At 39.0% G+C, this 23,484-nt stretch overlaps 3 protein-coding genes across 3 annotated transcripts; 2 read left to right on the top strand and 1 right to left on the bottom strand.

Annotated features, from left to right (window-relative positions):
* The first annotated feature begins 3,655 nt into the window (after nucleotides 1–3,655).
* LOC131301210 (receptor-like protein EIX2) lies at nucleotides 3,656–6,672 on the top strand. Its single transcript, XM_058327382.1, has one exon. The coding sequence runs from the start codon at nucleotides 3,751–3,753 to the stop codon at nucleotides 5,401–5,403; it is 1,653 nt and encodes a 550-aa protein (XP_058183365.1). The 5' UTR covers nucleotides 3,656–3,750; the 3' UTR covers nucleotides 5,404–6,672.
* A 128-nt stretch (nucleotides 6,673–6,800) lies between these two features.
* Nucleotides 6,801–11,235, bottom strand: LOC131301211 (disease resistance protein RPV1-like). The gene is made up of 5 exons (XM_058327384.1): nucleotides 10,625–11,235; nucleotides 7,733–8,312; nucleotides 7,521–7,601; nucleotides 7,361–7,426; nucleotides 6,801–7,270 (listed from the first exon to the last, which is right to left on the bottom strand). The coding sequence occupies exons 1-5, from the start codon at nucleotides 11,176–11,178 to the stop codon at nucleotides 6,950–6,952; spliced, it is 1,602 nt and encodes a 533-aa protein (XP_058183367.1). The 5' UTR covers nucleotides 11,179–11,235; the 3' UTR covers nucleotides 6,801–6,949.
* A 5,952-nt stretch (nucleotides 11,236–17,187) lies between these two features.
* Nucleotides 17,188–23,213, top strand: LOC131301212 (disease resistance protein RPV1-like). Its single transcript, XM_058327385.1, has 5 exons — nucleotides 17,188–17,823; nucleotides 21,780–22,365; nucleotides 22,452–22,529; nucleotides 22,616–22,681; nucleotides 22,790–23,213. The coding sequence occupies exons 1-5, from the start codon at nucleotides 17,333–17,335 to the stop codon at nucleotides 22,883–22,885; spliced, it is 1,317 nt and encodes a 438-aa protein (XP_058183368.1). The 5' UTR covers nucleotides 17,188–17,332; the 3' UTR covers nucleotides 22,886–23,213.
* The last annotated feature ends 271 nt before the right edge of the window (nucleotides 23,214–23,484 follow it).

Genomic DNA, 23,484 nt, shown 5'->3' with positions numbered 1-23,484 from the left:
ACTGGTTCTTTTGGTTCATCTTCTCCATCCCAAGCTAATCTGTTGACCTTTAATAATAGTGATCATTCTGCAGTTCAAACTGGTTTTCCTTCATCACAGGGATTTGCTGGTTTTACTTCATCAACTGGTTATACAGGATATCCTTCTCAGTTTGGTCACAGTGGACATGGTGCTAGTTTTTCAACATCTCAGACAACACCTCAGACTTCATCCAATTGGTACTTTGACAGTGGAGCCTCAACACATGTCACTCATGATCTAGCCAATCTCACACAGTCACAGCCTTGTCATACTGAGAATGGAGTTCTAGTTGGCAATGGAAGTTCTCTTCCCATAGCTCACTCTGGTAAAGGTCTTCTTCCTACCCCATCAACACAATTTCATCTCAATCACATTTTTCATACACCGTCTGTTACTCATAATTTGCTTTCAGTACATCAGTTTGCAAAGGATAATCATTGTTCCATTGTTTTTGATTGTGATGGTTACCTCATTCAGGACAAGTCAACTCTCAAAATTCTTCACAAGGGGCCTTGTGTGCAGGGTTTGTACCCCATCAAGACCTCCTCTAGTGTTGGATCATCTTCTCCAGGTCATCATGCTTTTGTTTGTTCATCTTCCTCTGCTGCTCTTTGGCATCAAAAGTTAGGACACCCTAGTTTGTCTTTGTTTCAGTCTTTAATAAAGCAGCATAATCTTCCTGTATCTAGACCATATGATGTTCATTGCTTCAGTTGTAATGCTGTTAAGAGTCACAAACTCTCATTTCCTGTTTCAGACTCTGTTTCTGTTGCACCCTTTGATTTGATGCATATGGATGTGTGGGGTCCAGCCCCTGTACCTTCTGTCCAGGGTTTTCGATATTATCTGCTTATAATTGATGACTATAGTCGTTATTCTTGGCTTTTTCCTTTGCATTACAAATCTGATGTCAAGTTTACACTTACTCATTTCAAAGCTTATGTTGAAAATCAGTTCAAAACCACAGTTAAAACTGTTAGATCAGACAATGGGGGAGAATTTATCAACAATTATTTGACTCATCTTTTTCTTTTGGCTGGAATTTTTCATCAGACTTCTTGTCCACATACTCCGGAACAAAATGGAGTTGTGGAGAGGAAGCATAGACACTTGATCGACACAACTCTTACTCAACTAACTCATGCTGCTATGCCTGTTCAGTTTTGGCTTGAATCTTTAACTACAGCTGTACATTTAGCCAATCGTTTACCTCATTCCTCCTTACAATTTCAGATTCCTTATACTCTCTTGTTTCACACCAAACCAGATTACTTTGTTCTCAAACCCTTTGGGTGTGCTTGTTTTCCTTGGTTGAAACCATACATCTCTCATAAGCTAGTTCCAAAGTCTTTGTGTTGTGTTTTCTTGGGCTATTGTTCTAATTCTAAGGGCTATAGGTGTTATGACCCAGTTGGTGACAAAGTGTATGTTTCTCGTCATGTGAAATTTGAAGAGAATAGTTTTCCATATAGCAGTCTTGTTTCTACTTCTTCCCAATCCTCTTCTTGTTCTTCTTCCTTTTCTATTCCTCTTACTGTGTTTGATGATATTGTTGTGCAAGTTTCTCTTCCATCTCTTTCCGCTAATTCATCATCTTCCTCAGTGCCTTCTTGTCCATCTTCTCATGATCTCAGCCTTCTAGATCTAAATACCTCTCATTCAGTTTCTGATTCTGTCCAGTCTACACATTCTTCCTCTTCACCTGTTACTCAAGTTCCTCCTTCTCATGCTATGCAGACTAGATCCAAAGCTGGGATTTTTAAACCAAAACATCCCATTTCTCTTTTTACTCCTGTTTCTCCTTCCATTTCAGAGCCTAAACATTTTCATGAAGCCATACATCACTCAGTTTGGCAAAAGGCAATGGCTGAAGAATATGAGGCTTTGGTCAAACAAGGAACATGGGTTTTGGTTCCTCCTCCCACTCATGGAAATGTTATCGGGTGTCAATGGATCTATAAAGTTAAGAGACACTCTGATGGATCCATTGCTAGATATAAAGCAAGATTAGTCGCAAATGGTAATCAGCAAACAGAGGGGGTGGATTTCTTAGAAACTTTCAGTCCTGTGGTGAAACAACCAACTGTAAGGATTATTCTTGGGTTGGCAGTTCATTATCAATGGCCTCTTAAACAGCTGGATGTGTCTAATGCTTTTTTGCATGGGACTATCACAGAAGATGTTTTCATGCGACAGCCACAGGGTTACAAAGATCCTACCCATCCCACCTATGTGTGTAAACTTACCAAAGCTCTATATGGTTTAAAACAAGCACCTAGGGCTTGGTTTTCTGTATTCTCCTCCTATCTGTTAGAACTTGGTTTTCAAGCAAGCAAGGCAGATACATCTTTGTTCACTCTTCACAAAGACAAGTCTATTACTCTTATTCTAGTGTATGTGGATGACATTATTTTGACTGGGAGTGACTCCACCTTTCTTTCTCAGTTGGTGGATATGCTCAGTGTTAAGTTTGTCATGAAGGATCTTGGTTCATTGCATTATTTTCTTGGGATAGAGGTGACCTATTCTCAGAATGGCTTGTTTCTTTCTCAAGCCAAATATGCTTCAGAACTTTTGACAAAAGCTGGCATGGAAGATTGTAAACCAAGTGCTTCTCCTACCTCCACCAAGGGTCCCTATGATCCTTCTGATCCTCATTTTGACAATGTTCTTTTATTTCGGACTCTTGTTGGTTCCTTACAGTACCTAACTTTGACTAGGCCTGATATTGCTTTTGCTGTCAACACTGTGTGTCAGCACATGCATCAGCCAAAGGTGAGTCATTTTATGGCTGTTAAACGTCTTCTTAGATATATCAAGGGCACACTTCATCATGGTCTTCATATCACAGTGGGTCCTCTTTCTTTAACTGCATATGCTGATGCCGATTGGGCTGGAGACCCCATCGATAGACGTTCCACTTCCGGTTTTATTGTTTTTCTTGGTGCTACACCAGTCTCTTGGTGTGCTAAAAAGCAACCAACTGTTGCTCGATCCTCCACGGAGGCAGAATATCGGGCAATGGCCCAAACAGCAGCTGATTTAGTTTGGATACAACAATTGTTGACAGAGTTGCGTATTCCTATTTCTCCTCCTCATGTTCTTTGGTGTGACAATCGTTCAGCTATGGCATTAGCTTCAAATCCTATTTTTCATGCTCGTACCAAGCACATTGAAATTGATTATCATTTCATTCGTGAGCAGGTTTTGGCTAACAAATTAGTGCTGCATTTTATTGCTTCCCATGCTCAGGTTGCCGACATTTTTACTAAGGGCTTGCCTGTGTCTCGTTTTGCTGCTTTGAAGTCCAAACTCATGATTGGTTCTCCACCAACCTTGAGTTTGCAAGGGGGTGTGAAGAGAACAGAACTAGTTAAAGTCAGTTAGTTGGTTGGTTATGTGGTTCATCTGTATTTGCATTTCATTTCAGTTGTATTTGGTTTTCATGTAACTAGAGATAGTGTCCAGCTCATCAAGCCATGTGGGGTTATTGTAAACCAATAGGAGGCTGAGTTGAGGTGATATAAATAGGTGTGCTTTCTCTGAGTCTTGTAACCGATTCATATAGAAATAAGAAATGGGTTTCATCTTTTTCTCTCTCTGCTATTCTTAGATTCAGAATTTCATCAGCTTCCTGATTTGACCGCGTTTCCATTACTGACACGGTTAGATCTTTCGAACAATTCCTTAAATGGGACCATTGACAAAAGTATTGGACAACTTTCGAAGATGGAATATTTGGACACCACTCTGAATTCATTGGAAGGCATTATCTCTGAAAGCCACTTCTCAACCCTCTCTAGCTTGAAATATTTGGACTTCTCTAATAACAAACTAATTCTCAACATCAGCTCCAGCTGGATTCCTCCTTTTCAACTCGATGTTATACGGTTAGAATCTTGCAAGTTGGGGCCTGACTTCCCAGAATGGCTTCGAAATCAAAACAATTTCTCCGAGCTTGATGTCTCTGGAGCTGGAATTTCTGATGATGTCCCGAATTGGTTTTGGGATCTGCCTCCCAACTTGGTTAACATAGATATCTCTAATAACCAGATGAAGGGCTTGGTGCCTGATTTATCTTCCGCAGTTTCCTTCTTCAAAATAAATTTAAGTTCAAACAGCTTTACAGGCCAAATACCGCGACTTCATTCCCATGTATCGATCTTGGATCTATCCAAAAACTTGTTTTCGGGGTCCATTTCGATCATATGTGCGGTTTCCTTTCTCGTGTACGTTGACCTTTCAAGTAACCAATTATCGGGAGGGCTTCCCGACTGTTGGGAACTTTTTCAATCACTACAAATGCTCAATTTGGCCAACAACACTTTATCCGGAGAACTTCCAAGATCATTTGGTTCCTTCTTAAACCTCAAAGTATTGCAGTTAAGCAACAATAATTTCTCCGGGGAATTGCCCGAGTCCTTGAAGAACTGCCCGCATTTGATAATTATTAACTTGGGAGGAAACAGATTCACTGGAAAAATACAACCGTGGTTGGGGACACGTATCCCGAATTTAATGATTCTTAGTATACGCTCCAACAGATTCTATGGAGACATACCTCGAGATATTTGCCTCCTTAACTCCCTCCGTGTTTTGGATTTCTCTCAGAATGATTTGTCCGGGAAGCTGCCACCGTGTTTTGACAATTTTTCTGCTTTGGTTCAAAGAGATTATAGCATGAAAGAAACCATCGATTTTGCATATTACAGCACCATTTACCTGGGGAATGTATTGGTGCAATGGAAAGGACAAGAACGGGGGTACCAAAGAAGACTCAGGCTCTTAAAAATGATTGACTTTTCTAGCAACAAATTTTCGGGGGAAATTCCACAGGAAATCACTAGTCTTGCAGAGGTGGTCTCCTTGAACTTGTCCAGAAACGATTTTACCGGTAAAATCGTCCAGAACATTGATCGAATGAAAATGTTGGAATCTCTTGACTTGTCTAGAAATAGACTTTTTGGCAAGATTCCTCCAACCCTAGCTGCTCTAAATTTTCTAAGCGTGTTGGACTTGTCTAACAACAACTTGTCTGGAAAAATCCCAACAAGCACCCAACTGCAAAGCTTTGATGCCTCGGTTTATTCTGGGAATGCTCAACTTTGTGGGGTTCCACTTCCAGATAAGTGTCCGGGGGAAGAACAAGGCGGCAAGAAAGGGATTCAAGAAGGAGATGATGAGGACATGTTTACTACACCGGCATTTTATATCAGCATGGGCGTTGGCTTTGCGTGTGGATTCTGGGCAATTTTTGGCACAATTCTCTTTAGTAGTGTGTCAAGATATGCCTGGTTCAAGTTCTTGGACGAAGTAGCAGATTGGTTGTACGTTACCACAGCAGTGAACTTTAATAGATTGAAGAGGCGACTTCGGGGCTAATCGGTATGTGTCTTTCCAAGGTTGTTTCTTTATTTCTTTTTTCTCCAGTCCTCCCCGGCTATATAATTGCACATCGATACTGTTACTGTTGTTGTGCATGCAGGCATTGGTATCACGGTATACCCTTTTTTCACAATGTAACCCACAATTTAAGTGCAAAAACTTGCTTGAGTTCTTGGTTTCTTCTGGTTCTCTTTTTCTATTCGCAACATTCAATCTATTGAAAGCTAGCTTTGGCTCTTCAATGCTAGGATTCATAACCAAACAAATGGCTCTTTAATGCTAGTTTAGTTTTTCAAATCGATACCCTTTCTTCCTTTTGACAACTCAAGGATTGTAATGTAGCGAAACATATTAATATACCAGCTTAAATTTACTTCACGGCATGTCATATATGTTACTTCAAGCAGAAGAGTTGTATTTAAAGAGTGATAATTGACAAATCTCAATTTTTTTTGTTGTTGTTTCCTTTTCTTTCCCTTCTATTCCCGTTTTCCAGGAAAGCTAGCATACCCGACCTAAGGCACCGGCTACTTGGAATGAATTTTCGATCGATGGTGCAGAAGTCTTTGATATCAGCTCTGAGTAGGCTTGTGTTGAGGGAAAGGAAAGTATCTAATGAAATATCGTTTCCTTCTTACTGGGAACTCTGTTCTACTATGTTTTTGTTTGTTCCACTTTGGTCGGACTTGTCGGTAAAACGACGGGGAGGGTCTCGTTTGAAGTATTGTATATATCTTACAATTTCAAGCAATAAGAAACGGGTTTGGAATTTTATTCCATCTGCATTTTGGTTAAGTACTCCGCTTATATCATTCTTCGAGTTTAGGGTGCTAATTACTTGCACACAGTTGATCCCAAACTTGGGAAAACGGAGATTGCACAGTTGATGGTTTGACAACCGCATAAAAATAATCCTGTCAATGGGAATCCAAATATAACCGTCTAATGCATTGTGGTTTTTTATTTTCTAAAGATTAGATATAATAAAAACATAGAGAAAATCTGAACCGTTGTATGACAAACAAATCGTTAGTACTTTGCATGTTGTGGTCGTTTATGTCTTATAAAAAAATTCGCATTTGTGATAATTTGGGTCGGCCCAGATATGGTCCAAACAGAAACTAAAGTGGAAGATGGACTAGAAGTATAGATGTAATTGTTAGTCATTATTTTATTTTATATAACTACAATCCTTAACATGAAGAATTTTAAATCACTACTCTCAAGTAGTTATTTCAAATCTATCATAAAAGAGCTCTCAAACTCCATTTCCTAATCCTATGTAAACTATCAAATCGCAGTTTGAAATCCATAGCCATCCAAACGGACCCCTAATTCCAAGGTCACCTTCCCTTTTAGGCTGGCAAAGAGAATCCCAAGCTACTCTATTAGAATGAGAGTAATCTTCAGAACCGTATCATAATAAACTCCTAAGAAGTTGCTCAATATAAATTGAGCAATTATCTCTTATTATGTGGTGTATACAAATTGTAGGTCACTGATCAAGTTGTGCTTCTCAATGATCTGTTACTGTTGTTACAACTTAGAAAACAATCAAATTCTTTTCATTCTCAGGCCCAAGTTCTGATTCAGTACTGCTTACTGCCTCAACCAAATTCTTGGATCCAACATCATGACGTAGAACATGCTTCTTTCCCATTAGCTCATCACCAACAATAGCACTATCCATGATTATCTTCTCATTCTCAGGCACAAAATCTAGCAAGGCCTCGTAACCTTCACTATTTTTGGGCCCTTTTCCATCTAGAAGTACCGCATCTGTTGTTGAGTACTCTAATGCATTTAAGGGGAAACTAATTTGATTCACATTTTGCTGTAACTGTAAGCTTGCCATAATTTGTTCCTAATATATAAAAGCAATAAGTGAAATTGAGATCAGTGTCACCACCAATTTCATACTTTGGATCGAGCTATTTCATTTTAAAGCGCATACCTGAGCATTGTTCTTCCTCCGTTCTTCTTCTATTTCAGTGATAAGGGACCACATTTTTTCAAGAGACTGCATGGCAGCAAGTAATAATTTACATCAAACAAATTAAGTTGCAAATGAGAATTCGTAAGTAGTCTATATATGTTCGGTGTAGTGTACCTACCTGCACATGGAGGGACGTCTCGATAAACTCCTTTAGGTCTTCAATCATTTTAAGGTTCTGCATATACTTATCCTCAATGACCTGCATGCATGCATATATATACATATATGCATGCATACTATTTATTAGTAAAGAAAGACTTGATCGATGGGGCCGTCTAGCTACCCAATTAATTCATCAATAAGACATGAATTAGCAGATTAATTACTTACCTCTATGCCTTGAGGTCCATATATATCATCGACTTCAAGTACATTTAGCAACTCTGCATCTCTAGTATTAGAAGTTATGATGATTCTACTTCCTGAACCGAACCAATCGCGGCTCCTAGCAAGTGCATTTATTTGGTCTAGTTCAGTCACATTATCCAGAATTACAAGTACCTTTTTTTTGCCCACCACATCTTTAATCAAGTCAGTTCCTCTTTTAACATCGTCTATTATTTCTATTTCTAAATTGTCGTCAACTGTTGGGAGGATATCCGAAAGGAACTGCTTTTGTAACGCAACTAGTCCATTTGGTTGTTGTGCAATAACGCTTACATCTTCAAGAAAACTGCTGGCTTCAAAGCTATGAAAATTCCGGTTATACAAATCTCTTGCAATGGCAGTTTTGTCCATTCCTCCACAGATGCCTATGACTAGAATGTCATCTGATATTCCACTTGACAAGAGATTTATGTACTCTTTACCAGCATCCATTGTGGGTGGGAAAATGGAAACAGTCATGTGTGCATCTTGATATCTAGTCGAAACATGTTGTACAATTTCCTTTATGAATTTTGATTGAAGCCTGCATGCATGCCAGATAAAGATTGACCAAAAGATCAATGAAATTATTATTGTAATAATCAAAGAGTGATAATTTGCTAATTAATGAATTAAAATGAACCATATAAATCAAAGATTAATAAATTGAAGAAGTATATATTAGATTATTAGTTATGTATTATTGTTGGTGCATGATAGGCGCGTAAATGTTCACATTAGCGCCCCCTAATTTATCTTTGTTAAGTCCTATTTATATTATTACTTGGAGATTTATGCTTAACTTGTGTATTGTAGATATTTAGAGGATTTGGTACAAAAAGAGCGCAAAGTCGAAATATTAAATTGTGTTCGAAGTTGCTTCGTTTGGATTCAATCAAGTGGAGTGCCTGAATTGCAAGTCGAGAGTTCGGCACTGGATTTAATTAATCTATAATCGGAGACCCTTGTCTTTTAATGGGCCTGATAAGTATTTGTTATTGTGACCAATGGTAGGCCCAATGTTTATTGCTCCCTGGTTGATTAAAGTGGTGGGGCCAAGTGAAAGAATGAGAAAAATCAATTCTCAGCAGTTACCGTGGCCCACGGCTCTCGGGCAACAAAGAATAGGGTTATTATATTTTTACAAAAGAAAGCTGATATCAACAGCTATAAAGGAGGGCTGGATCACTTTTTGGGGGGCAGCAGTTTTGGGGACGAAAAAAAAGAAAAAAAGGGGAACGCAGAAACGGACGACAGTGAAAAGAAGAAAAAGAAAAAAAGGGACTGCGGCATCTACACGGAGATCTGATCATCGGGGAGAAACGTAGCAGCAGTTTTTCTAATTGCGTCGTTATTGGAGAGTCCCTTTTCCTTTCAAATTTTATTTGAAGTTTCGTTCGATTACTTGCATTCCGGTAATTTATTTTAATTTCTGTTCTTTATAAAAGTTATTTGTTGGTTTTTGTTTAACTTAGATCTTTTGTTTATTTTTCATCTCGCGTTATAAAAACATGATTAATTCTACGGTTTTATTTTTTTTATTTTTAATAATGAGTGAGTAGTTTTTTCTGAGGTTTGGTCACTGGGTTAAAGCGCGCCACAACCCAATTAGGTTTCGTCTCGCAATGTTTCAGTACATTAATTTAATTAAATAATTTTAGTTGGTGAAAACTACGTCCGTTGGATGAATCCGAGGTATTGTCGGGACTCATGTGAGCAGGAACGGGGGACCAAAACCTGTTTGCTGCTGTGTACGGGACCGGCAACCTTAGGTTTCGTATCCTTCGGGGTTTCCAATTCTCCTCAAAATTTAACCGTTTTTAGAACCTTGAAAAGCGAGTGGATTTTGATTAGGTAGCGAGCGCCGGATTCCCTACAACCGTGCCTCTTTTTTTATTCATTTAAGCAATTTATCTGTTAGTGTTAGTTTGTCAATCAACTAAAAGACAAGGGGTGGCTACCTAAGAGCTAACTTTAATACTAATCCGAGTTCCACTGCACACACTTCACCGTCCTTAGTGGATTCGACTCCGGTCTTATCGGATATTGTGCTACATCGGTCTCAGCCCTACGCTTGGGGCAACCCATTATTTTAGGTCTAGGAATCGGTCAAGCAGTGCAATTATCTCCAAGAAGCATGAGAAACAGAGCCCCAACGCAAATTGGCGTGTAGTGGAAAATGCAGGGCGTGGCAATAGCAGAAGAACTCCAAATATGAAAATGTAAATTGAAATGCACCTAATCTAAACGTCCTTCAAGCGAGTGGATGATAGAGATAAACACATAAACCTTCTTTGAGCTTTTCAATTGCCGATATAAAAAGAAGATCGAGAAGAAGATAAGTGTATGTAGAGACTTGTGTCAATGACTTTTATCCCTTCTCCCCACCAACAATGCTAGAGACAAACACACTCGCAATAGTGTAGGTCCTCGGCATATCATTACATTCATAAGGCTCACACTATTGTGAGTGTATTTGTGCAAGCGTTTGTGTCTATTCAAATTCTCTCCTCCCGCAGTCCCCTCGATCCCCTCCCCCCAAAAACAAAGGAACGGCCCCTTCCTTCCGCAACTCCCCTACACAGACACACCCCGATCGAAGACCAACACCTCAAAAATCAATCACCAATCCAATTGGGTGGCCTTCCTGAAATCAATTTGAGTAATGCTTTATTTGATTAATTTGTGTGTGTGTGTGTGTGAGGCCTTCCGGAAATCAATTTAGAAAAGAAAAATCAACAAACATATATAGATCTACAGGTTTCTTAATTTTCACCATATTTTCCACCAGCAAATTAATCCAGTCAAAAAATAAAGAAAGAAAGAAAGAATATATAGGATCGAGTGATAAATTACCAATTACTGGCAGTAGCAGTGGCGGCAGCACCATCATGCATATCCCATCCATCAGGCTGACTGGCTGCGTCCGTCAAAGCTGCCTTCCAGGCGTCCATCTTGTCTTGGGCGGTCCCGCGGCCGCTCTCTTGATGCATCCTAAACGCGTCTGCAAAACTGCCCGTCTGTTGTCGCACGTCGGAAGGATCAACGTCGTAGAATATCGGCAAAACCACCTGGCCGCCTTCATTCTTGCACTCGACGATCTTGACAAGCTCATCCAGGCACCATCCAGAGCTTGCATAGTTTTTGGAGAACACGATGATGGCGATCCTGGACGTCTGGATGGCCTTGAGCAGCTCCGACGCGATCTCGCCCCCTTTGTGGAGATTGACATCGTCTTTGAAAGTAGGGATGCCGGCGTCCACCAAGGCGCGGTGCAGCTGCCTCGTGATGTTGTACCGGGTATCCTCGCCTCTGAAGCTCAAGAACACGTCGTGCCTGCACCTCGTCACTGTGGACAAGAAGGAAAATGACGTTGCGTGTACTCTTCTAGTAGTTGTCAAGGTCGTCATCGTCGTAACGAACAGGGTCTTCACTCTCTTCGGAAGGAGCCGGGTTTTATTTTCGTAAAAAATGATGAGAAGTGATTTTGGCACTCCACTTTTAGCCAATAACACTTCACTTTTAGTTTTGTTTTCTCACATGATTAGCACACAAAGTGGAATGTCAGTGGTTAAAACTGGAGTGTCAAAATCAATTTCCAAAATGATACTCACAAAATAATTTAAATACAATACCAGATACAATCTCTCACATACATATGAGTTCCATAAACACTACTATATGTGGGCCCTATATGTATGTGAGAGGTTGTATAACAAGTTGTGTTTGGATCGTTATGTGAATAGTATTGTTATTACATTTACATTGGAATTTTTCCTTTTATTTTGAGCACATTGGTATGGTATAACTGTACATAGAAGAAGGCCCTCTTGACTACCGTAGGTCAAGATCTACTTTTGAACGATTCGGATCATTATCTACTCATTGAAAGTGGGTAAAGTTACCTTGGGGGAAAGTGAACAAAAACTGCTCTAAGAAATGTGCATTAGGATATGAACATAAATAAAAATAGGAGAAACTTAGAGCATTTCCATTGTAATAAGTAAATAGATGTGGATAAATAAATTTAACAACAATACTAAAAAAATACACCACATTGTAATAAATAAAATTACAAGTCTTTAGCAAATAACCAAATTCATAATCAAACTTAATAATCAAACTCAGTAAGTAAACTCAATAACTCAAAAATACCTCACATTAGAATAGTCTCATAGAGACGAATAATTTGGTGTGGTTGAGTGCATGATTGAAACTCATTTGCGATTGGACAAATGTGTATTGTGTATTGTGAGGTTTTTTTTGTTAGGGATGCAAAAATAACGAATATGGAGGTAGATGTTGTTAAGTTTAATTATGGACTACATGAATAATCAAATGTTGACGTGACACATTTTGATTATTAATTGAGATTATTACCACTACAGATGCTCTTAGGAGGTAAGTTTTGGGTATGAGAAATGAGGAAAAAACTTCTTTACAAGGCTTCGTAAAGAAGATTGTAACGGAGGTGAACAATCTTATCCATCCATAAATATTTTAGGTGGTTTAGATTTTAAATAAACTATTCGTGCGAATAGTTTAAATAGTTAAACTATTGGCGGAAATAATTTATTTAAAATCCAGACCGTCGATTACCGAGATGAATAGCGAGATAAGGTGGGTCGAAAACCTCTTTTGTGGACGTGAATAAGGCAACCTCGGGAAATAAACCCACCAAATAATTAGGTCCCTCTCATATGAGAAATTTTTCAGTGCCGAGCGGGCACCGGCTACGTGGTGCCAAGCACGCATATTAGAGAATGACATCTTACTGGAGCATATTAGTAATTTCATCATATAATAGAGACAAAAAAAAATGTAGATAGAGAAATGAGGAGACTGGATATCAATTTTCTTAAGAAAAGTCAAGATGTCCATTATTGTAGTGCACTGCTTCTAAGGTTCCGTCCAGCTCACATGGGGCCGGGACAGGCCTCACTCTGCAGCATTTCAATCATCCAATGTGATATGAGAGGAGAAGTTTTTCAGTCCCTCCAATCATCTAATGTGATGTGAGAGGAGAAGTTGACTGAAAAACTTCTCCTCTCATATCACATTGGATGATTGGAATGCTGCAGAGTGAGGCCCGTCCCACCCCATGTGAGCTGGACGGAACTTTAGAAGCAATGCTCTACAATAATGGACATCTTGACTTTTCTTAAGAAAATTGATATCCCGTCTCCTCATTTCTCCACCTACATTTTTTATTTCTCTATTATGATGAAATTACTAATATGCCCCTGTAAGATATTATTGATTGATTATGAAGTATAGGGGCATTTTAGTAATTTCACCCAGATAAAGACAAAAAAAGAGTGTAAGAGGAGAAATAAGAATTATGGATGTCAATTTCCTTTCTTAACTGCGTTCGTTTCAAGCGATGTCGTGAAAATGACCAAATTAACCCCCCCCCCCCCCCCCCCCAAATTTTTTATAGGGGAAATTATACTTTGCCCTCTTAAACTATCACCCGGCTACACTTTGTCCCCTCCAACTACTCAATCGACACTTAACCCCCTTTAACTATTATTTCGCTGCCACCCTAACCCTTCCGTTTGTTGTCTGTAAGGGTTTTGGATGGAAAAATTTTCCAGGCCATTTTTTTTGAAGCCCAAGGACAAAATTACCCTCTCCCTCCCTTTCTAGCATACACAATCATCTCAAAGTTGAAATTTCCAGACTTTACACAAACCATCTCTCTCTCTCTCTCTCTCTCTCTCTCTCTCTCTCTCCAGACTTTACACAAACCCATCTCTCTCTATCTCTCTCTCTCTCTCCATTGATCAGTTCATTTTCTTATTCCCTTAGTGGAATACAATTCCAATCCATACCAATTGAGTGAGTAAACATTGTCTAAGAATCCAATCAGAATAGCAAACCCATGTAATTCCCAATAGCAACTAACGAAAATTACAAAGAAAGAAAACGAAACCTGTGTAGAATTCAGTCTCACAATTCATAAGATTTGAACTTTTAAAAAAAAAAAAAAAACATGAACCAAAAGATAATACTCCTACGGAAAAAGAGATGCACAAAAGAAATACACATCCACAAAAAGAAACAGAGAGTACCCAAATTAATCTGTCGAGAACAATCACTATGCACCTGTACATAAGTTTTGGTTAAAAAAAACCAAGCACATAATAATGTTTTGGTTAAAATTGATCAAGGGTGAGCAGCCCCCACATGGAAATAATAATGTTTTAGTTAAAATTGATCAAGAGTGAGCAGCCACCACCTTTCACATTTATCCCCCTGCTTTCCAGAGAGGATATACTCCTCCCCTGTTCTTTTTGTTTTTGTAACGACTCATATTTTGGTAGTTAAAATTATCATTATTTTTATATTCAAAAAAAGAGAGAGTATTACTTAGAAATTTGAGGTGTATTTGCCGTTTGAATAAAAAAGGAAAAGAAAAGAAAACTAGGTTCTAGTAGAAGAAAAACTAGGTTCAATTCTATGTGGGGTTTTCATGGAGAAAGGTGATTTCGGTGGCTGTTTTCCTGCTGATTGAATAGGCAGTCCATTTACTCCTCCATTTCTGTTTTCTTTTCCACTAAAAAATCAAAGTTTGGCTAGGAAAGTGCCAACACAAAATTATAAAGATAAAGTTAAAAGTGAACATGCAAATAACATACCTTTTGCCTATCTAAAATGAATGTCCAGTCTCTCTCCTTTGGCCTCCCTATTACACCAAGCAGCTCATCAAGAAACCAAAGCCAGCTATCTTTGAGCTCGGCTTCAACCACAGCCACAGCCAATGGATATAATTGGTTATTTGCATCCTTTGCAACAGCAGCCATTAGTTGACCACCAAATGGTCCCTTCAAGTGACATGCATCAAGCCCTATTATGGGTCTACAACCAACTAGAAAACCCTTTACTTGTGCATCATACGCGACAAACATCCTTTGAAAGACAGGGGCTGTATTCTGTAATGTCCTCTCCACTTTCAACAATGCTGTTAAGCCAGGGTTCTGCCTCAAAATCATTTCGCAATAGTCACGTAGCCTCCAATATTGTCGTCTATGATTACCCTCAATAGTCTCTAATGCCCTTTTCTTTGCCCTGTATGATTGACTATCACTAACCTCCACCATGTGGTCCCTCTTAGCGGCCCTTCTTAGTGCACTAACCTTCCAATGAGATCATCTACCAACCTGTCCATGTATGTTCTTGCTAACCATGTAGAATTAGCATGCCCAAATTTGTACACTCTCGAACACTGACATGGGTGATTGAGTAAGCTTTTAATCTGAAATGCTTTGGTGTCTTGAAAAAAACTAACATGCACTCTCCAACCACATTCATTTTTACATTTCACCGTCACCCTATCACCCTCCTTCTTCAAAAACACAAATTCTGTCCCATTTTGGATGGCATGCTTTCTAAGAGCAGCCCTAAAAATAGTTGCATTGGCAAACATCATCCCCTTTTGTAGGTCTGGCCTTTCCATATCCCTATCCTCAAAGAATTTAGGAATCTCCACTTTACCCTCCTCATCAGAATTCATTGGAGTATTTAGGTCATCATCCTCCACCTCTTATATGTTAGGAGGTAATAGGTTTGATGGACCCTCTCCACTCCCACTTCCCATGTTGAAGGAAAAAGGTTCAGAACCACCTACAAGGGTCTCACTCACCTGTTTAGTGCTAATAGTGTCACCTAAATCATACAGCTCATCTCCATCTCCAAAGTACTCAAGGTCCCTACTACCAATACTCCCTCTAGGACTGTTTGGATCTGCCCCACTTTCACTCTCATTGCCTTCACTTTTTTCAATGTCACTATCCAGATTTACCACATCATTAACCATATTAACTCTACATTCTCCACATAAATAGATATAGTTTCTTTATCATTATGAATAGCAAACATGTCCCACTCCTCAGCATCAGTCACTATCCAGATTTACCACATCATTAACCATATTTAACTCTGCATTCTCCACATAAATAGATATAGTTTCTCTATCATTATGAATAGCAAACATGTCCCACTCCTCAGCATCAGTCTTTAACTCTCTCAACCCACCATCCAAATCACAATCAAGGAGCTTATGATATATGTTGCAATTTTCTGAACACCCCAAGTCCTTAATCATGCTTATCAGCTCAAAATACGACATTAGGTCTTTGTCTACATTTCTTATGAACTCAACCTTGCCCATTGAATACTTTTTTGCTGGCACATTCTCAAAGTGGCACATTCTCAAAGTAACCCCCATGGTGACTCAAACACAAACATTACATCAGACATCCTAAGAATCCAGTAAACAAATCAAAAAATAAACAACTTTATATTTTCATTATTTAATTAGCAAGTGGTAAGTAAACAATTAATTAAAACTCATAAGTCAAGTGATATCCAGTATACAAATTAAAAAAATAAAACTTTAGCATGCAATTTTTCAATATACAAGTACCAAGTAAACGATAAATTAAAACATATAAGTCAAGGATACAAAACAAAACACTACTTTACTATTCTCAACCACTTTTTTGGCCGACATATGCACAGTAGTGTGTATATATATATATATAAAAGTATGCATTTGGGACCACATTCACAAACAAACAACGCAAAGTGTCAAAAGCCCCACCTGACCCACAGACCATTGATTACTCCACCTTCCACCAACAAAGCATTCAATAGTCAAACAATACTAATAACGCACTTTACAGCTTTCAACAGTTCAAAGGAATTGCAGAGAAAAAAAAAATAGTTCAAAGGAATCATACCTCCAAGATCAGATGCCCTTGACCACCGTAAATGATGATCGGCTTCTACTATGAAAAAGGTACTGGGATTTTTTCCATAGGCAGTCGAAATTAGGGTTACAGCTCAATGAATGGCGTGTGTGTGTGTATATATATATATATATATATATATATATATATATATATATATATATATATATATATGCGGGTAAAAAAATGGAAGGAAAACTCCCGCTAATTTTAGGAGAAAGGTTTTAGGGTTGGAAAAATCGTATTGTGGGTTGGGGAAATCGTGTAGAAGTATCGTGTATGTATATCTACCTGTATCCTGTAAGGGTATTTACATAACTTTGCTCAAAACGTTAACAGAGTTAGAGGGGTGGCAGCGAAATAATAGTTAAAGAGGGGTTAAGTGTTCGATTGAGTAGTTGGAGGGGGCAACGTGTGGCCGGGTGATAGTTTAAGGGAGCAAAGTATAATTTCCCCTTTTTTTATATATTATTCCATCCCATTTTGATCCCAAAATACATGTTCATTTTCCAAAATCAAACATAGAAATTTGGTAAAAATTATTAATACCCTTGAGGTGCTATTGCCTATCAATCAAATCATGGGCATAACATGGAAATTGAAACACTTTTTGACGTAATCGTTATGTTTCTTTAAGAAATTAGAATCCGAAAACGCCAACGCGGTTTCATATTTGTGTGAATAAAGAATCTGGTGATTACTTATATGCAAGCAGTTGTGAAACTCAGCTAGCTAGCAGCTCGACCATCAATCTATTGCTTTTCTTTCTTTCTTTCTGTTATAGCAACAAATTAACAGTCCATTAGCAAGCATGGACTCCTCCTCGTGGTTGAGCAGCGGGCGGAAACACGATGTGTACGTAAGCGTTCAAAATGACGACCCCTGCAAGTACGTTACAGACATGATATCAAGGTCCTTGACCATTCGCGGAGTCCCCACCTTCGTAGACGAGAATCAGCTGCGAAGCAAAACAAAGGGATCGGGCTCGGTACAGATGGGACGAGAGCTGAAGGATGCCATAGCAATGTCGAGGATCACCATAGTGTTGTTCTCCAGAATCTACGTTTGCTCCAGCTGGTGCCTCGAGGAGCTAGCGGTCATCATGGACTGCCGGAGCAAGTGGGGGCTGATCGTGCTGCCCATTTTCTACGACGTGGATCCATCCGATGTCAGGAAACAGAGAGGGTATGCCGCCGCAGCAGTCAGCAAGCAAAGGAAAGGAGGCTGTTGGTACAGAAGGTGGAAGAGAGCTCTTGGACAAGCTGCCAATTTCTGTGGCTGGGATCATAGCGCTAATGATCGGTAATGATACTATTCATTTCAATTATTTTCTTTTCTGTTCTGTTGCAAAATTAATCATCATCTTATTATTACTATAAAAAATACAGTAATTGATGCGGAAACATATCGGATTTGGGGGCGCATGGATTACCAATTAAGCACACAATTATCTGTACAACAATTTCAAAATACAAAAATCTGTGGAGCGCAATTATCATTGTGTTGTCGAAACGTTAACATTAAGATAGTAGAATTCATTTTTGTTGAGTATTACTTTTTCTCTAGAAGTGATAGATTTCAAGTTTATTACTAATGACTATCTCCTGATTAAAAATCCTAGAGCCGCCGCTTACTCCACAAGCTCAGTCTTGCACAATAACATGTACATACCGAAATCTCACGGTTTGAATCAAACCATATGGAACAGTAATGAGCGAGGGTTGCAACTCGGATGGGTTGGGTGGGTTTATATATAGGTCTATCCGGACCTTGTGATACTGTAATCTCCTCAACCGGAGAACCGTCTAAATCCGATTTCAACCCGAGGCTCAACCCAAATAGTTTTCGGGTTTGGGTGTGGCTGTGTGGGTTTGCTCGAATTAAAAAAAAAAATCATGTTGTAACAAACGTTATGAATGCTAAGAATGAAAAGAGAACAAACAAGCAATCACACAAGACACATAATTTACGTGGTTCCCAAGATAGGTACATCCACAGGCAAGGAGAGGGAGTTTCACTATCGAATGTGGAGAAGAGATACAAAGAGACAGTTATGATCTGTAACTCTAGAGATGCCACTCAATACCAAAAGGATTCAACAGTAATATCCCCTAAAGTTCTCTATTCATAGGGGAGAGAACAAATTTAAGGCTCCAAAACATGAAAAACCCTAAAAACGAGCAAACCCGTATAAGTCCCATGTTCAGGCCGTTCGGCAGGGACGGATCCAGGAATATAGCCAATAGCCTAGTGGGGGCACTTGTTAAACATAATAGAGAGAGTTTATTTTTTTTAGTCAACCCCGGTAAGATCGTACAAAATTAAGGCATACGTTATTAACTACAAAAGTTTATAACGTATACTTTAAGTTAAATTAGGTAAAAATGAGCACAAAATCTCTAACAAAATTTTAATGTATGTGAACATCGACAAATTTTAGAATGATCGAGCTAGTTTTGTTAATGACTTTATTTTGAAATTTTTCTCCCAGACGATTAAAAATAAAGAGAATCAAGAAAGAATAGCTCTAAATAAACAAACAACTCATAAAACAACCAGTATAAATGTATCATATAATGAAATTCAGGCATAAAACTAATTCTATATATGTATTTTTGAGATATATGCAAGTGTGTATATTTATATATTAGCACACTTTTATAATTATACCAATTTATACAAAAATATAATAAAAAATATTTTAATTTCGAGTGGGGGCACGTGCCCCGCGTGACCCCCTTTGGGTCCGTCCCTGCCGTCCGGACTAGATTGGATCCCGTTGGGACCGGATTCACAAAAACTGCCCAAAAAACTATTTCGCAGCATTCGATCGCACACCTCCAACAATCTGATTGAAAACGGGTTGAAATCTGGGCATTTAAATAAATTTTTTTTTTTTTTGAAAATGTCAGTATTTCATTGAAATCAAGACAAATCCTTGGACAAAATAGACTCGCGCGAGAGCGGGTGGTATACAACCGAATGAAAACAGAAACTATGCACTTTCCTACATTGCTTCACTTTGCTACATTGGGAAGCAATCCAGTGAGCTGCTTTGTTAAGACTTCTACGACACCAAACAAAGGTCTAATGATTAGTGGCTGCCCACTTCCTAATGTCGCCCACAATAGCTTCAATCTCCCAGGGGCAGATATCAGAGACGTAACAAATGAGGTCTTGGCAGTGCGACAGTCCGACTCCGACTCAAAGATTACGTGTTGAAAACCCCGTTTCATAGCCACAACACAAGCCATTCTTAGAGCCCAAGCTTCGATAGCAACAGCCGAGGAAACCATAGCACAACCACTACACAACAAGAGAGCAGATCCACCACAATCTCTAGCAATGATACCAAAGGCAACCAAGCTACAGGAGGATTTATATGCTCCATCAATATTGAACTTGATCAAAGATGGGGGAGGAGGAACCCATTTCAGATCACAAGCAGGATTTGGTAAACCATTAGAAACCCCTGCATATATTGCTTGCAAATAATCCATATTAGCCTTCTTGGCTTGATCAATCACATCCTCCGATACAGGTATTTTACCACTGAAAACACAGTTATTACGAGCTTTCCAGATGGCCCAACATAACTGGAAAATTTCTCCCACTACCTCACAGTTTGTCTCCTTTGCTAGGTCCCCACAGAGAAGATCATTCAACCATTTATCAACAGCCACCACCTCATTGTAAAGAGTCCAATAAGCTTTCCCACTCCCAAACCATACTGCCCTACTCCATGGGCAATGAAACAGCCGGTGTTCAATTGTTTCGTCGGCATTGTTGCAAACCTGACACCTCGGGTTAGGTGCACGCTTCCTTCGGTACAAGTTCACATGACAAGCAACCCAATTCTTCACTACCTTCCACATGAACATACGAACTTTTGGTATTGTCTTGGTGCCCTAAAGTTTTGTCCACAGAGACTGAGATGGAGTGAAAGAGCAAGATGGGAGACGGATTTATAATTGGAGAGATGGTGTTCTTACAAGCATAACCTGACTTGACCGTATACTTCCCTGACTTAGTATGGTGCCAAATAACCCTATCTCGTGTTGCAGTGAAACTGATCAGGATTTTGCAAATTTTATCCACTACTTCCAATGGAATGCAAGTCTTTAATTTCTCCCTATTCCAAGACTTGGTAGGAGGGTTGATGAAATCTCCCACCATTGCCTTTTCCTTTTGCACCTTTGGAAGTGGGGTCACTCTATTCCCCAGGAGCTCAGGAACCCAGCTGTATTCCCAAAATTGAATCTGCTCGCCATTCTCCACACTCCAATGTAGCCCATCCTGAATAAGATTCCTCCCTACAAGAAGGCTACACTAGATCCAGGATGGACTCTACCCCCTCTCTAATTCCATGCAAGACTTGTTGGGGAAATACAAACTTTCAAGAATTCTTTCCCACAAAGAGTTTGGGCTATTCATCAACCGCCAAAACTGCTAGCCAACAATGCAACATTAAACGATTCAAAATCTTTGAAGCCCATGCCTCCCATACCTTTCTACGCAGTCAACTTATGCCAAGCACCCCAATGGATCTTCCCTCCATTTGCTCCTTTGCCCTACCAGAAAGCACTTGTCACAGAATTTAAACAAGCACAGATGGATTTATGGATTTAGGAACCTTAAAACACATAAAGGTATACATGAGAATAGGTTGAAATACTGATTTGATGAGCACCTCTTTACCTGCATGGTTCAACTGATCATTTCCCCATCCCTATGCTTTGCGCGTAACCGTATCCCTGAGGTAACCCAGAGCCCTTCTCTTGGACTTGCCCCAAAACGCTGGAAGTCCCAAGTATTGGACAGGTTCTTTCATTTCGTCCATACCAAGAATACTCTTAACCTCCTTCTTAAGATTGTCACTCGTATTAGGCGAAAAGAACAGGCTTGACTTTTGCATGTTAAGAGTGAGTCCAGAAGCTTCGCTGAAGCTAGCGACTCTGGGAACACGAGAGAGTCATCTGCGAAAAGTAAGTGGGACACCACAGGGCATCTCTTCCTCATCTTGATTCCCCAACAGTCTTGTTCCTAACAGCTTTCCTCATTAATCATAAAATTAAATAATATGCAGAATCAAAGTGCAAGAACTCATAAGATGTCTATTAATATTATTATTTGTTAATTACCTACCTAGTGGTTCTTTAAAGTAGTTACATTTCTCTATCTACTCTACAAAAGATGTCTCTTGTGCTTAATTACAATTTTTTTTTTTTGCCAATTGACGACGGATGTATTAATTTCAGGATTGAATCTATGTTAGTTGGTAAAGTTGTCGAAGAAATTGTGAATAAACGGACTCCGACGAATCTGCACATTTCCATCTACCCAATTCGATACTATGATATTCTTGATGAATATCTGAATCTCTTCACGCGAGTAGGACGGGACTATGTCCTCGTGGTAGGGATATGCGGGCCAAGCGGAATGGGAAAGACATCCATTGCTGAAGCTATTTACAAGCAAATCTTTTATACTTTCGAAGGTAGCAGCTTCCTGGAAAATGTTGGACCAAATTCAAGAAAACCCAATGGCTTGGTTCAATTACAAGAAAAACTTCTCTCAGACATCCTATCAGAAAGGAATGTAAAAGTAAGAGATGTTAGCCAAGGAGTGGATATGATTAAGGAAAAATTGGGCTATAAACGAGTTCTTGTTATCCTTGACGATGTAGATGATTTCGATCAACTGTACGCCTTAGTCGGAAACCGCAGTCGGTTTGGTTTGGGAAGTAAAATCATCGTAACCACTAGAAAAGTTCATCTGCTAAATGTGCTTGAAGTGGATCAGGTTTTTATGGCTCAAGGCCTTCCTCTTCCACCCAATATACAGGTAAGGTAATTAAGCTTGGTTGATTTTCAGAATAACTACTTGCCTTGCCCTTGGCAAAATTTGATTAAAACTTCGATGATATATAGGTCATATTGGAGAAGTATCAGCAAAGTCGTCGCGAAATTGCGGGACTTAAAGAGTACATCCAGGCTTTCTATAATCTGGTACACAACAAAACACGATCTCTAATTGATTGCTTAATTTCTAATTGAAGATTGTTTTAATTACATTGTAACTCTTTGGCTCGTAGACTAATCAGAAAGTAAGGTACCTTGAAGATTGTTTGCGCATAGAGCGTAGGAAGAATGCCATTCAGGTATATACGATATCTTCTGAGGGCTCGTAATTATTATCATTAATAGGCAAAGTATAATTTGCCCTATATGAATTGAACCAAAATTTCATCTTTCTGTTCATCATGCAGGCACAAGTAATATCTGAGATGAAGCTACTTGAGAGCAGGGGCTCTGCTTCTATTACTCGCACTACTAAGGATGATGCGATGCATATCGAGGATTGATCATCAAACCCATATCAGTGGGCATTGAATTGAGCGATAGGATAGTTAAAGAACCCACTATTTTGCATGGGAAAATCTTCCCCCGGAAGAAATGTTGGACAGAATCTGAACAAGAATTCAAATGGGTTATTTGGGAATTTGAATTTCTGTTCAGATTCTGTCCAAAAAATTCTGTCAGTCTCTAGTTACTAGTAGGGTATCCGTAACATTATGTCACCTGTTAATTTTGTGGAAGGCCTGCACTAGTAGGATGTTGACTTTTTTGGTGAAGAGAAGGATTAAAACATGGCATAGATAAAAGACACTTATGTATACTAGCGGTTTGGCATGTGGGTTGCACGTGTGTTTTTGCACCTGTTAATTTTTTGTCCCTTTTACGAGTGATTGCATACTCTCTTTTTCATAATCACACACCATTTTTTTTACTTGTGATGTGAAGTTACAATGTTATCTTTCTAAGAGTGAAGGAATCTACGAATGAAAGATTAATTTTGTATATTCATATTACAAGACAACGAAAAAGAGAGTGTGATTTCGAGAAGAAAAAAATTGCGAAAATCAATTACCAAAAAGAATTATTTAAACAAAACCTCTCAGAG

Source organism: Rhododendron vialii, chromosome 9a, assembly GCF_030253575.1.
Source record: "Rhododendron vialii isolate Sample 1 chromosome 9a, ASM3025357v1".
NCBI classification, from domain to species: Eukaryota; Viridiplantae; Streptophyta; class Magnoliopsida; order Ericales; family Ericaceae; genus Rhododendron; species Rhododendron vialii.
The sequence above is the reverse complement of the archived record's forward strand: the minus strand, read 5'-3'. Positions and strand labels throughout refer to the sequence as shown.

Excerpts from the sequence above, each read along its gene's own strand:
- LOC131301210 (XM_058327382.1), top strand. The coding sequence starts at position 3,751 with ATGGAATATTTGGACACCACTCTGAATTCATTGGAAGGCATTATCTCT.
- LOC131301211 (XM_058327384.1), bottom strand. The coding sequence starts at position 11,178 with ATGACGACCTTGACAACTACTAGAAGAGTACACGCAACGTCATTTTCC. Across the intron at positions 8,313-10,624 it reads ACTGCTACTGCCAGTAATTG|GCTTCAATCAAAATTCATAA; the intron begins GTAATTTATCAC and ends GCATGCATGCAG. Across the intron at positions 7,602-7,732 it reads ATGGACCTCAAGGCATAGAG|GTCATTGAGGATAAGTATAT; the intron begins GTAAGTAATTAA and ends GCATGCATGCAG.
- LOC131301212 (XM_058327385.1), top strand. The coding sequence starts at position 17,333 with ATGGACTCCTCCTCGTGGTTGAGCAGCGGGCGGAAACACGATGTGTAC. Across the intron at positions 17,824-21,779 it reads GATCATAGCGCTAATGATCG|GATTGAATCTATGTTAGTTG; the intron begins GTAATGATACTA and ends TATTAATTTCAG. Across the intron at positions 22,366-22,451 it reads CTCTTCCACCCAATATACAG|GTCATATTGGAGAAGTATCA; the intron begins GTAAGGTAATTA and ends GATGATATATAG.